This window comes from Monodelphis domestica, chromosome 2 (genome assembly GCF_027887165.1).
Source record: "Monodelphis domestica isolate mMonDom1 chromosome 2, mMonDom1.pri, whole genome shotgun sequence".
Taxonomy (NCBI): Eukaryota; Metazoa; Chordata; class Mammalia; order Didelphimorphia; family Didelphidae; genus Monodelphis; species Monodelphis domestica.
This window is the reverse complement of record NC_077228.1, coordinates 21,517,593-21,532,204: the sequence shown is the minus strand read 5'-3', so window position 1 is coordinate 21,532,204 and position 14,612 is coordinate 21,517,593. Positions and strand designations below refer to the sequence as shown.

General features: G+C 39.7%; 1 protein-coding gene across 1 annotated transcript in view; it reads right to left on the bottom strand.

Annotated features, from left to right (window-relative positions):
* The window catches only part of FYB2 (FYN binding protein 2), a 69,475-nt gene extending 55,658 nt beyond the window's left edge, over window positions 1-13,817 (bottom strand). The window contains exons 1-4 of the mRNA XM_007480524.2: window positions 7,192-13,817; window positions 6,094-6,159; window positions 4,180-4,341; window positions 1,711-1,744 (exon numbers count right to left, since the gene is read on the bottom strand). Of these exons, the coding sequence (XP_007480586.2) occupies window positions 1,711-1,744; window positions 4,180-4,341; window positions 6,094-6,159; window positions 7,192-13,180 (6,251 nt within the window). The 5' untranslated portion in view covers window positions 13,181-13,817. The remainder of the gene's footprint in view (window positions 1-1,710; window positions 1,745-4,179; window positions 4,342-6,093; window positions 6,160-7,191) is intronic.
* Between the last annotated feature and the right edge of the window lie 795 nt (window positions 13,818-14,612).

The following is a 14,612-nucleotide window of genomic DNA, read 5'->3' as shown; positions in this document are numbered from 1 at the left end:
CCACAATTATGCCAGGGTTGTGTCATTGTATGTTCTGTACATCAATAAAAGTTAAGGTTTGGGGCAGAATTGGGAGAGACCTATGAGAGTACCACGGGAGAACCACGAGGAGAAGAGACAGAGCAGGCAGGTGAGGGAGAATGAGGAAGAGACTGACAGGCTAGGTACCACGTGGTCAGGTTACTTATAGAAAAATTGTCTACCCTTCCAATAAACTTTATAAAATATATATATATGGGTAGAAATAATATTTTTAATTGTTACAGCATCTTAAAAGCAGATAGTTATATAATGCTTTAAAACTTGAACATTGTCTCATCTGGCTCAACATGGGTTTGTGACTTATCTACCAAATGAGGATCCATTTTGCAGATGAGGAAGCTGAAGGCTAGGGAGGTCGTGACTTGTCCAAAATGACAATGAGTGAATGTCAGTGGTAGAGTTTAGAACTGGATATGCCTGACTCTAACTCCAGTGCTCTATCTTCTGTGACGCTTCATTAGCTTTAGGAAGCCTGTACCTAGGACTTAAAGATTTTGGTGCTCGCTCCTAGTGGTTAAGAGTGAGAAGAAATAGCCTTATCCACTTGAAAAGAAACAGGTTAGAATGGAAAAACCCCAGAGGGATACTGAACCAAGTCAGATGAAATTCATGACAAGAACGAGTTATGACTGGTCCTTCTGTGGTCCATTAGGTTGAACTCTGTTCTTGGGGTTGGGAAGATCTGTATTTGAGTTCCTTCTCACGAACTTTCAAATTGTGTGAACCTAGGCAAGTCATTTAACCCCTGTCTACCTTAGTTTCTTCAACTGTAAAATGGCAGATAATAACTGCATCTACTTCTCAGGATTGTTGTGAGGTTCAAATGAGGTCATATCTGAAGTGTTTAGTACAGTACCTGGAATGTTATAAGTACAGAAAATATGCTTATTCCCTTCTCTTCCAATAATTAACATCTCCAAGTGGCTTCAGATATTTCTGCATCCACCTAGTTGTAAATGTTTGTCTTGAAATTATTTTGTATATAATTGGTGTTAGTTTGTGTACATTCCAGTTCCTGTCCATAGGATATAAATTCTCAGAGGGTGGAAATGCTCCTTTCTGACTTAGTATTGCATTGTCTGCCCAAAGGAGGGACTCGACAAATCCCATGATAAATGACTAGGACATTTCAACGACTTCTCACTCAAGTCAGACTAGAGGTGGTGACCTTCCCTGGTCCCCAAAAGATTATAAGCTTCTTGAGGACAAGGGGGCTTTTGTTTGGCCTTGTCTTTTCTATTCCAAGTGCCTAGATCAGTGCTAGCAGGTACTTAATAAATATTTGTCAAATTGAATTGAACTGATAACTTAGAAGCCAAAGACTCCATATTATCACCTAATTCCCTGAGCCTATGGAGTTACCCATTGCTTTCCTGACTTTAATTTGATTTATGACAATGGTAGTTGATGTTTCAATTTACTGAACTCAATTGTGTAATAAATAGGGGTCCCAGGAGGTTAATTTTTACAGTTTAATGCTTAGACTGTCATTCGATGGCGTTTACTTAATCTTTTGCTTAAACAAAAGAAGCAATTTATCACTTTTAGACTTGTTCTCTTTCAAACCTGTGGAGATATCACCAAGCTTGTTTTGCCCTTATTACTGGTTCATGGGATGGTTTAATGGCTCCAGTTTATGGGCCACCCAATTAAGATTCAGAGACTTACTTTTCTGGTGTCAGGTAATTCTGTTTTGCAGTAGCTAGAAGGAAGTAGAGAAAAAAGAAAGTTCAACAATTGAGTTGCTTCATGGCACCATGAATCATCCCATCATCCATCCTTACCATGATATAGTGGATTTCTGTCTTGGAGTGTTGAGATACACCCAAGGAGATGTGAGCAAAGGGTCGAACCAATCTGCTAAAGTTTCAGGTCTGAAGTCAGTTTCCATCAGGGCTTGGGAGTATCTCCCTGCCTTCCTGGCCTTCTGGTTGGATACTGACCTGACCTTGGCATCCAGTTAGCAGCTTCCACTGGGGCCCAATTGCCAGTTTTCCAGGAAATGCTGCCCTGGCTTCTTATCTTTACCTTCCTATTAGATTCTTCGTTCTCCCAAACCCACACCTAATCTTCAGTGTGTGAAGGAAAATAATTCAGTGGAAATTAGACAAATCAAAGATTTCTAGAAACTGACTGTCTAGAGTCTGGGCTCCTTCTGAAGACCTTTCCCTTTGCTTTGCCAGGCCTGATCTCTGAATTGATTAACAGAAATGAAATTATTCTCAGTCTGTTTGAACCTTAGACAGATGCGCAAAAGAGAATTATGTCTCAAACCCTCTTCTTATTATATAAAAGCCTTTAAAAAAAAGATTTACAATATGTGAATTCAGGAAAGGCCTGTAATTTTGACTTCTTAGGAAACCCATAGTGTGGAAGCTCTTTATACTAAAAGAGATCTATGACTTGGAATGATATCCCAGGTCTTACCTCCAGGCATATAGTGGTTAAAGAATCCCCCCAAGGTTATAGCCAGCCTTTAAGTGTCAGAAGTAGTTTTTATTTGACATTTTCAATTAATAAACATTAGTTTTTTCTCTCCCTCCCACCTCACTTCCACAGTTCTTCATCTCTCCAAGCCTATGCCTCTATTTATTGGGAAACATTGCCTCTATTAAAATATCATAGTTTTATCTCTATCCCTAAGGCATTATTTTTATTGAGTGCTTTGTGAATTTTTGTATCATCTCACAAGCAGAAGCCATACCACTATTTTTCTGCATTGCTCTATTTTAGGATATATCTATACTATCAGAGCAAACACTTAAGATTTTTTTTTTAGCACTTACCTTCTATCTTAGAATTGATACTAACTATGGATTCTAAGGCAGAAGATTGGTAAGAGCTGGGTACCTGGGGTCAAATGACTTGCCCAGGGTCACACAGCTAGAAGGTATCTGAGGTCAGATTTGAACCAAAGTCCTTCTGACTTCAGGTGGGTGCTCTATCCACTGTGCTACTCAGCTGCCTCCAGATTTTTGAAAATTTACAGTAAACGACTGAAAGGTGTCAGGCCAGTGGAGAGAAGATTCAGAGAGTGAGGAAAGTGTGAGTTCAATTTCTACCCTTTACAATGAAGGTGGAAAACCTAGGCAAGCTGTTAAAATACAAAGCACCCCCCACACACACACACACCCCAACAGCAGTCTGAGTGGTGGAAGAGTTGTACATCTGCATGGCTAGAGGAAATTTTCATATTCTACATCAATGAAGTCACATGTCTGGAATTGTAATCAATGAGGATTTCAGAGATGTCCATGAAACCATTTCAAAACAGCCTCAGAACTGTCAGTATACTCACAGCTGGGGATCAGGGCCATATTACACCATGCCCACACACCGAAATACATGCACACACACTGATTCTACCTCTAGTCATCTCAAGTCAATCTCCATTTCATTTGAATGCAGAGAATGATGGTTGAACAAAGATATGTTTAATACTAACTGGGCTGACTGTGAATAGCCTGGAGGAGTATTATTCGCCTTTCAATGTACTTTCAGTAGCCCAGGTCAGTCGATTTCTCTAGACCACAAGGGACCTGACAATTAGGGGTCTGCTGGGCTCAGTAAGAATCTCTGCACTTAACCACACTCTGCTTGGATTCTAAGATCATTCTCCAATAGCCAGAAGGTAATCCAAGCTGCCAAGCCCACCTTTTCTTCCTTCTTGCCTCTTCTCCTCCCCCTAGCCTCCTGATCTCACTGTATTGGAAACACAGCCTATCCAAGTAAACAGAAGCAGTTAGATCTGCATGGTTCTTGCTTTGAAGGTTTTCGTCTTCTTCACTTTGGACAGATGCCCAGGGATCAAATGCAGACTGCTCAGCAGAAACTAGCTGGCGAGGGAGTAATAAGGGCCCAATTCTGGCCCAATTAGAGTTTTGTGGGTAAGTTGCTATGTCTTCTTCAGATGAGTGATCAGTGAGAGATGTCCAACTTTGTGGAACCACTGGGGATGAGTGGAGTGGGTGCACCATGGTTTGAGACTCAATAGGAAGAGTATTCGTATACACACACACACACACACACACACACACACACACACTGACGTACTTGTTAGGGCTTTGATTTCTAATGGATTGACATGTGAAACAAGCTTTCCAATCCTGATGCAAAAGGCAAAGGAGGATTCCTTACCTCCACTTTGTATGGTGGCAGCCTCAGGAGCCTGCCCTGGAAGGGTCCGGAGCCTCACCACTGGAGGCCTTGGAGGTTTTGGTGGTGGAAAGCCAAGGATCTTCATATCTGGCAATGGTCTTATTTTAGGGGCCTGGATATTCCAGCCAGAAGCCTGTGTTTCTAAGAACAGAACAGAAGTTTTGTCCATTATGATTGCAACCCTTCCATTGAATGAGCTTTTCTTAAACACCCACAATGTGTCACATACTGTGACAGGTGCTGACAAGGCAGACAAAAATGGGAACCCAGTTTCTGCCTTTAAAGGGACCTGCTTTCCTTGAGAGGAAGCAACATACATAGATAATGAAATATAGACAAAGTAAACACAAAGAGATTTGGAGGTGCCAAGGAGAGCCTGAACACCTGGGAAATGGTCCAGGTAAGGAAAAGACTCCTGTAAGAGCCATCACTTCAACTGAAACTGGAAAGGAGTTAGGTTTTCAAAAGAGTGAATTAAAGAGGGAAAACATATACAGATGGCTTGCCATTCCAGACCTGCCCCATTTGGTCCTAGAAGTTCCTCTAAATTTCTAGAAGTCAAAATGTTCTAGAACTCATAATCCTAGAAATCATGAAAATTTAAGGAGCCTTTAAAATCCAGAAATTCTTTTTTAAAAGAAGGCAAAGGAAGCCTGGTAGGTTGGATAGAGCCCTAGCCAAGAAACCAGAAGAGGGGAAGGCATTGCAGTCCGTGCAAAGGTAGGAATGGCTTGTCATCCCAGACCTATCCCATTTGGTTCTAGAAATTTATAAAAACTTTTAGAAGCTAAACATCTCTGGAACTTTAAATTCTAGAAATCCAGAAAATCCCAAGAGTCCTAAAAATCTGGAAATTTCTTTTTAAAAGTTCCTTAGAAATCTAGAAGCAGAGGCACTCTGTTGGGTGGACAGAATTCTAGCCAAGAAACCAGAAGATTTGCCCAAAGTGAGATGGGACAAGTATTCACTTTTGAACCTTGCTTCTGACTAACTAATTATTTTTTTAAATCAGCTTCAGGTCTCTCATCTGTAGAATCAAGCTCCCAGTACTGTAGGGAGGAAAGCATTTTTCAACTTTCAAAATAAACTTAGCCCGTGGTATTTATCCATTACTGTTTTGTTCTTATGTGTGCCTGCCAGCCCTCCCCCACCCAGTTCCATGTTTTTTTTCTAAACTTCCTATCCACTAAAGCACCTAGCTGTGTATAATGCACATAATAGGTGCTTTATATGTAAGATTTGAGATGGACAAAAAGAAATATTGTCCCAAATGGACAAATGAATGAATAATTGAATCTATAATCCAAAGTGCTGTATAAAGATACTTCATTATAAAATTTTCTGGATCTTAGTTTCCTCTTCCATGAGATAAGAATATCAGACCTGTCTCATATGGTAGTGACAGAAAGGTTTTGTGAGATGTCATTTATTATCATTAATAAGCAAAATAATTGGACTGGGAATGGAATGCTTTCTTTCTCTTTTAGAAATGAGTTCAGGAAATGCAAGAAAAAAGTGTTAAGAGCACTAGACCAAATGGACTTTGACAGAAAAATGCCTCACTAAGTACAAACACACCTAAAAAATGAATTCTATATATTGAGAACAGATTTTTTTAAATCCTTACCTTCCATCTTAGAATCAATATTGTTTATTGGTTCCAAGGCAGAAGTAAGGGTTGGCAATGGGGGTAAAGTGACTTGCCCAGGGTCACCCAGCTTGAAAGTGTCAAAGGGCAGGTTGGAATCCAGGACTTCCTACCTATAGGCCTGGCTATCAATCTACCGAGTGACCTTGCTGCTCCTGAGAATGTAATTCTTAAGGTTAACCTGCCTGATACAATATACTCAACTATTTCTGTTGAGAGGATAGACAGGAATTATTGATTCATACCTGTGTTGGATTCGAGGATGCCATTCATCAAGCTATCGGGGATGACTGGAGGAACATTGTTGATTCCTGAAAGAAGGGGTACAAGCAGAAAAAAAATGAGGGAGGAGAAAGGGCCGTCAGAAGGTCTCTGGGCCTATCCAATTGTCATTGTAGATGGATCCCACAGCAGTTTCTACTGTTGCTTCTCTCTCTTTGAGGATTAGCAGCATCATATATTTTAAAGTCTGTGCCATGTCTGAAAGCTTGTGAGTATTTCTTTTGCCTCATATCCCTGATTTCTTCTCCTCTATTCCACACACATGTCATACACATATATTTTAAATTTGGATCACCTCAGAAAAGACTTGCCCTGTTAACAACAGAAAGTTGATTATGTCAACTTTCTGTTGTTAACAGGGCAAGCCATTTTCTTGAGACATATTTTTACTCATTGGAATATTTTGTCCAAAGTTACCCATTCCAAACCCCCTACCAAGGCATAATTTGAACTCAAGCCTTCTGATTCCACATTCAATATTCTTTTGCTGGTATCATCACAATGATACTTTTTATATGTAAGGATCACTCTTAATTTCAGCATAGACATGAGTCTAACTTTTAAGTTGCCACTTCAGAAAACTTAGGTTGGATTGAAAATTTAGAGGGGGAATATAGGGGTTGGGGAGGAGAAGATGTAATCTAAGCAGTTTAGACACTCCTTCACCAACTAGGAGTGATGTTAGGCATGTGGAACTAAAATGTCTTCATTGGTCCCCTTTTCATTCAGTCTTGTTAAAAGTTGGCTGAAGTTTTTCTAATTCCTATATCTTAAAATGTGATGTTATAAAGCATTCACTTAATTAGGGAGGCCACATACTATGGCATAAAGAATACTAGATTGGAAGGAGGAGAACCTGTTTGGATCACAACTCTATTAGTTACTTTCTGTAAGACTTTGGGGCATTAAAATAAAAAAAAAAGACTTTGGGGCAAAGAACATTCAGTCTGTTTCCTTTTTAACATGAAGGAGACTTAGATGATCTAAAGCATTGTATACTTTGGGGAGGAATATCAAAAGAGGTCCCTACCCCCAAATAAGAAATGGTTAAAACAACATACCTTGAGGACCTAGAGCTAATTCACTGAAGTCTACTGAATCATAAATTGGAAATGATGGGGTTTTTCTCCCACTCTTCCTAAGGCTTGTGTCTTCTTGGCTTGTGGAACTGATCAAAGGAGGAATGTCAAGTAATTCTTTGAAAGAAACAATTGTCCCTGGCCTCCTGTCACTCAATGAAAGAGGTGGCTCAAAACACTTTTTGATAGAAGCTACTCTTGGCCCTGCTATTCTGAGCCTGGGTGATGGAAGAATATCAGAAGTATCTTTGAAAGAGGTGAGGGTTGTTCTTGGTCCCCTATCACTAGATGCAGAAGGTATATTCAATGACTTTTTGACAGAAGACTCTCTTGGTTCCAGTCTTCTATTATTGACCGAAGAAGAAATTTCAGAGAACTTGTTGATAGGAATAAGTGTTGCCCCTGGAGTCCCTTCAGTAGATGAGGAAGAAACCTTTTTGAGAGGGGTAAATGATTTCTCTGGGCCCTTGCCATTAGATGAAAAAGGTATCTCAGGAGTCTCTTTGGTAAGGTTAAATAATGGCCCCATTTTTTTCTCAGTGGATAAAGGTATCTTAAAATAGTTTCTAGCCAAAGGTACTGTTGGCTTCAGTCTTCCATCTCTGGATGAAAAAGAGATTTTAGAAGTGTCTTTGGAAGAGGTCAGTCTTGTTGCTGGCCCTCTGTCAATGGGAACAGAAGGTATCATAGAAGTATCTTGGAAAGAAGTGACTCTTGTTTCTGATCTTTCAGCAGATGAATAAGGAGTCTCAGAAGACTCTTTGACAGATGAAAGTGCTGTCCCTTGGCTTCTGTCCCTTTCTAAAAGAGGAATCTCAAAAGACTCTTTGGAAGAGACAAGTATAGTCTCTGGTCTTGTTTTGATGGACATGGAAGGAATCTCCGTAGACTCATGAGCAGGGGCTATTGTGCTTAGTTCCTTGTCAGTAGATGAGGGAAGAATCTTAGAAAATTCTTGGACTGGGGGAAGAGTCTTATCTCTCTTTCTTTCTTTGAATGAAGAAGGGATTTCAAAAGACTCTTTGATAGAATCCACTGTTGTCCATGTTTTTCTGTTAATGGATGGTAACAGAATCTTAGAAGATTCTTTGAATGGGGCAAGAACATTTACTGGATTCTTGTCACTGGCTGAAGACAGAATCTCAGAAGATTCTTGGACAGGGGCTAGTGTCCTTGATTTTATTTCAGTGGGAGAAGAATGAATCTCAGAAGATTCTGTTAAAGGGATTAGTGTTGTCTCTGGTATTCCTTCAGTGGGTGAAGAAGATTTCTTAGAAGGCTCTTTGACAGAAACTAGTGTTGCCTCTTCTTTTATTTCAGTGGATGAGGAAATGATCTTAGAATACTCTTTCACAGGGGTAGGTGTTGTCCCTTGGTTCTTGTTACTGACTGAACGATTCTCAGAAGACTCTTTGACAGAGGCATATATTGCTCCTGAGCTTTTGTCACTAGAAGAAGAAATATCAGACATTTCTTTGACTGGTATAAGTGTTCTCTCTAATCTCCTGTTTGTGCATAAGGAAGGAATCCTAGAAGATCTTTTGACTGGGATAAATGTTGTTCCTGGTCTCTTGTCATTAGATGAAGAAGTTATCTCAAAATACTCTTTGACAGAAGCTGTTGTTGCCTCTTGTCTTTTGTCAATGGATGAAGAAATAATGTCATAAGAATCTTCAAAAGGGACCAATACTGGTACTGAATTCCTGTCATCCAATGATAAAAGAATATCTGAAGAGTCTTTGATAGTGGTATGATTTTTCCCTGGCTTCTTATTGGTGGATGAAGATAGAATCTCATCAGAGTCTTTAATAGAAGCCACCGATGGCCCTGGTTTCCTGGTTTTGAATGACAAAGAAATATTAGAAGTATTTTTGAAAGAGGTCAGAGTTGTCTCTGGCTCCTTGTCACTAGATAAAGAAGGTATTACAGAAGCATCTTTTAAAGTAGTCACTGATAGCTCTGGACTCCTGTCACCAAATGAAGAAATAATATTAGAAGACTCTTTAAAAGGGATTGGCATTGCTCCTGATCTTCTTTCAGCTGATGCCAAAGTAATCTCAGAAGAATCTTTGAAAGGTGTAAAGAGTGCCCCTGGACACTTGTCACCAGCTGAAGAAAGTGTCTTAGAAGACCAATTGAGAGAAGCCATTGTTTGCCCTGATCCATTGTTACTGGGTGATAAGGGAATCTCAGAGGACTTTGTAAAGGAGTCCATTGTTGTCCCTGGAATTCTATCATTAGATGAAGTAGAAATCTCAGAACACTCTTTCACAGAGACAAATATTGATCTTGGACTCATGTCACCAGATGAAAGAGCCTTGGAAGTCGATCTGACAGAGGAAGATGGTCCTGGATTTCTGTCAGCTAGTGAAGAAAGAATCTCAGAAGGCTCTTTGAAAGAGACAAATATGGTCACTAAACTCAATTCACGAGATGAGTGACTTTCATAAGATTCTGTGAAAGAGGTAAGTATTATCCCTGGCCTTTTCTCAGTGGATGGAGAAGGAATTTCAGAAGATCCATTAAAAGATTCAAGCATACTATCTGGGCTCATGTCACCAGATAAAGGAATCACAGAAGATTCTTTGAAAGTGACTGGCATTGGTTCTAGAATTCCATCACTTGATGATGGTGGAATCTCAAAAGACTCTTCACAAGATATCAGTTTTGGCTCTGGTCTTGTGATGAAGCCTGATAAAGATTTAAGTATGGTACCTGCACTCACTTCATCAGTTAGAGAAACATCAGGAGTCTCTTTGATGGGAACAAATGTTGACCCTGATGTCCTGTCACTTGATGAAGAAAGAATCTCTAAAGGTTCTTTGAAGGAGGCCATCCTTGGTCTTAGTATTTTCCTGGATGATGGAAGAATCTCAGAAGACTTTTTGTAAGACATTAATGTTGGTTCTGGGCTTAATTGAATGCAAGGAGGAGGAGGAATCTTAGTAGATTCTCTGAATGAGGTCCATATTAGCCCTGATTTTCTGTCACTGGTTGATGAGGGAGTCTCAGAATATTCCATTAAAGAGTCCAGGATTGCCCCTGAGCTTATGTCAGTGGATGAAGAAGGTGTGTTAAAGGACTCTTTGGGAAAGGACAGTGTCATTTTTGGTTTCTTGTCACTGAAAGGATGAGGAAACATGTAGGACTCTTCAAAAGAGGCCAGGGTTGTTCTTGGTCTCTTGTATCTGTGCTCTGAAGGAATATCAGAGGGATCTGTGAAAGAAGCAAATGTGGACTTTGTATTTTTCTCACTGGAAGAAGGAATCTCAGAGCATTCTTGGAAAGAGGCTAGCCTCATCCCTGGGCTTCTGTCCCTGAACAAAGACTGAATATTAGAGGATTCTTTGAAAGAAACATGTGTAGTTTTATGTCTTTTGTCCTCAGACAAAGAAGGGATCTCAGAAGATTCTTTGAAAGAATCCATTGTTGTCCATGAGCTTCTGACACTGGATGAAAGGGGAAACTCTTTAGAAAAGTTAGCTATTGCCCTTGATTTCATGTCCCTCTGTGGAGAAATAAGTGTAGAAAATTCTTTGAAAGGGCTTTCTGTTCTTTTTGGTTTCTTGTTATTGGACAAAGGGAGAGTCTCCAAAGATTTTTTTGAAGAGGACAGTACTGTCCATGGGCTTTGGTCACAGGATGAAGAAAGAAGCCTGGAGGATTCTTTGGAAGAAGTAGTTGTTGTCATTGATCTCATATCTCTGGATGAATAAATAACTTCTGAAAACTCATTAAATGATGCTGATGTTATCTTTTCATTTCTGTCACTGGATGAAGAAATCTCAGAAGATCCTTTGGCAGAGTTCTGTATATTGCATGGTCTCTTGTCCCTGGACAAAGGAGGAACCTCATAAGATCCAGTGAAAGAGTCGAGTATTGATATATTTGTGTTTATATCACTGGATGAAGAAGGAAGATAAAAGGATTCTTTGGAAGAATTCAGTGTTGTCCCTGGGCTTTTGTTATTAGATGAAATTGGAAGCCTAAAGTGCTCTTTAGAAAAGAGAAGTGTAGTCCTTGATTTCATGCCCTTATATGGAGAAATAAACTTAGAAAGCTCTTTGTAATACCTATGTGTTTTTCTTGGTCTTCTGTTGTTGGACAGAGGGGAAGTCTTCAAAGATTCTTTGGAAAAGGTCATTGTTGTTCCTGGGATTTGGTCACTGGATGAAGAAGGAAGTCCAGAGCAATCTTTGGAAGAAGCAGGTATTGTCATTGATCTCATATCTCTGAATGAAGAAATAATCTCTGAATACTCTTTAAATGATGCTGATGTTATCTTTTTACTTCTCTCACTGGATGAAGACATTTCAAAAGACTCTTTAGCAGAGTTCTGAATTTTCCATGGTCTTTTGTCCCTGGGAAAAAGACACATCTCAGAAGACTCTTTGGAAAAGTCTAATACTGTGCTTGGATTCTTGTCACTGGATAAAGAAGGAAGTTCAGAGTGCTCTTTGGGAGAATCCAATGTTTTCCCTTGTGTCTTATCACTTGATGCATAAGGAATCTCACAAGATTCTGTCAAAGAGTACAAGTTTGTGCCTTGGATTCTGTTACCACACGAAGAAGGAAGATCAAAGGATTCTTTGGAAGAATCCAATGTTTTCTCTGATCTCTTGTCCATGGTCAAAGGAAGAATGTCAGAGTATTCTCTGGAAGAATCCAATATTGTTCCTGAACTTCTGTCACTGGATGAAGAAAGAAATTCAGAGAACTGTTTAGAAGGTCTTTCTCTTTTCCCTGATCTCTTGTCCCTGGTCAAAGGATGGATATTATAATATTCATGAAAAGAGTCCAGTGTTGTGACTTGGCTTATGTAATTGGATGAATGAGATTCAGAGCATTCTTGGAAAGAGGCAAATGTTGGCCTTGGTCTCTTGTCCATGACTAGAGAAGGAATGTCTGAAGATTCTTTAAATGACACCACTGTTATTTCTGGAGTTCTGTCACTTTGTGAAGAAGGAATCTCAGAGTATGCTTTGGAAGATGATAGTGTTTTTTCTAGTCTCCTATCCTTAGATGAAGAAGGAATCTCATAGAACCCTATAGAAGTAGCCATTGTTTCCTCTGCTCTCTTGTCTTTAGATGATGAAGGAATCTCAGAGGACTCTTTGAGAGAAACTTGTATTTTCCTTGGTTTGTTGTCTCTGAATGAAGGCAAAATTTCAGATGACTTGCTAAGATAAACCTGTTTTGGCCCCTGGTTTTTGTTATTGGATAATGAAGGAATCTCAGAAGTCTCTTTGAAAGATTCTAGTGCTGTCTCTGGACATTTGTCATTAGAGGAAGAAAGAAACTCAGAAGTCTCTTTGAAAGAAGGAAATGTGGATATTGGGTTCCTTTCACTAGAAGGAGAAGAAATTTCAGATTCTTTGAAAGAGGCAACTATTAGTCCATGGATGATCATACGCTTTGGGGATGGAAGAGTCCACTTTGGATTTGTTCGAGGTTTTACTATTGTGTTTTCTGGGGTAGTCCTGATAGCACCTTTTTTGCCTTCCTGAAAGAGAGCCCTACTTGAATGCTTTGTAATGGATGTTTCTGCAGACTCTGCCTCATCATATTGAGTCATTACATTTTCCCAATTGTCTAGTGTATTCCTAACCCTAAATTTCATCTTTCCCTCCTCTGATTTAGTTATCTGAGGACATGATTGGAGTTTGTCAGCAAATAAGATGTCTTTCACAGAATATTCGTGAGGGGGCACATCCTTCCCTGGGGCTTCTGGGAATATGGAACATTTATCTTCCTCACTGGTCCTTTCTGTTTTGATTATAGGAGGGTCAAAAGATTGTGAATTGCCATTGGGACAAAGAGGTGTCACTTGCATCTGCGTTAAGGAGTCTGAGTTTCTGTCAGTCAAAGCTTGGTTTAGAAATCCAGAATTATACTCAGGCTGTAGTTTTGTGGGCCTTGGAATGGAATAAACACTCTCTTCATTTTGGAATTGGGTCTGAAGCACTCTCATGTTTCTTAGCTTTTCCTAAGGCAAAATAGAAAAACGAGTTTCATTAGTATGGGAAGATGCCAGCTTGAATCTTAAACTTTGAGGAGGGTAATAAGTAAAAATATAATATTGTCTATGTATTAAACCTACTCTGATATTTTAGCCAAGAGCCACATTCCCCTTGTTTGTGATAGGATGAAACAGAGAAGACAGCTTGTGATCTTTATTACTTTGTCATTTCCCCCCAAGAATTATCTCGAAATACATTGAATTTATATTAGCTTCATATCACAAGGCACTAAGTTGGTAGAAAAGGCAATTTACCCCAATGGGATCTCAGTGATAAGGATTACATTCCTGTAATAATGATTTTATAGTATTCTTTCTCTACTCAGAAACTTTCAATGACTCCCTATTATTCACATTTGATAGTCATATTTGGTCCTGGAATTCCAAGCCTTACACAAAATGTTCCTATATAATCCCTTAAAAAAACCCTTCCCTTCCATCTTAGAATAAATACTGTGTATTGGTTCCAAGGCAGAAGAGCAGTGAGAACTGGGCAATGAGGTTAAGAGACTTGTTCAGGGTCACATTGCAAGGAAGTGTCTGAGGCCAGATTTGAATACTGGACATCCCATCTCTAGGCTTGGCTCTTAATCCACTGAGCCAACTATCTTCCCCAAGCCCTCCACCACATGACCTTTTTTTAGTTGAAATATTGATATGACCTCTTAGACATGTTTAGGAGAGATCCATATTCATTTAATTACAGAGCAGTATGGATGACTACTGAGTTCTCTTTCAGTTCTGAGATGATATAATTCCCTGAATTCTAGGTAAATCTATTCAGTTTCCCTTGAGCATGTTTTTTTCTCTGAGGCTTTTTCTCATACTATTTCCTTTATATGCAATGCTACCCTCTTCCAAATCTCATCAAAATTCTACCAATTCTTCAAGGCTCAGCTCTTCCAATATAGATATCCTTCCTTCCTTCCTTCCTTCCTTCCTTCCTTCCTTCCTTCCTTCCTTCCTTCCTTCCTTCCTTCCTTCCTTCCTTCCTTCCTTCCTTCCTTCCTTCCTTCCTTCCTTCCTTCCTTCCTTCCTCCCTTCCTTCCTCCCTTCCTTCCTTCCTTCCTTCCTTCCTTCCTTCCTTCCTTCCTTCCTTCCTTCCTTCCTTCCTTCCTTCCTTCCTTCCTTCCTTCCTTCCTTCCTTCCTTCCTTCCTTCCTTCCTTCCTTCCTTCCTTCCTTCCTTCCTTCCTTCCTTTATTTCACTTTGACACCTGAATGGAGAATGACCTATAATGGAAGAAAATCTTGTGGCAGAGAGACCAACCAACAGGTTACTGCAATAGTCCAGGCATGATAAGATGAAGGCTTGCACCACAGTAATAGAAAAATCAGAGAGAGAAGGGAGCATATTCAAGAAATATGACAAAGGTGAAATGAGCA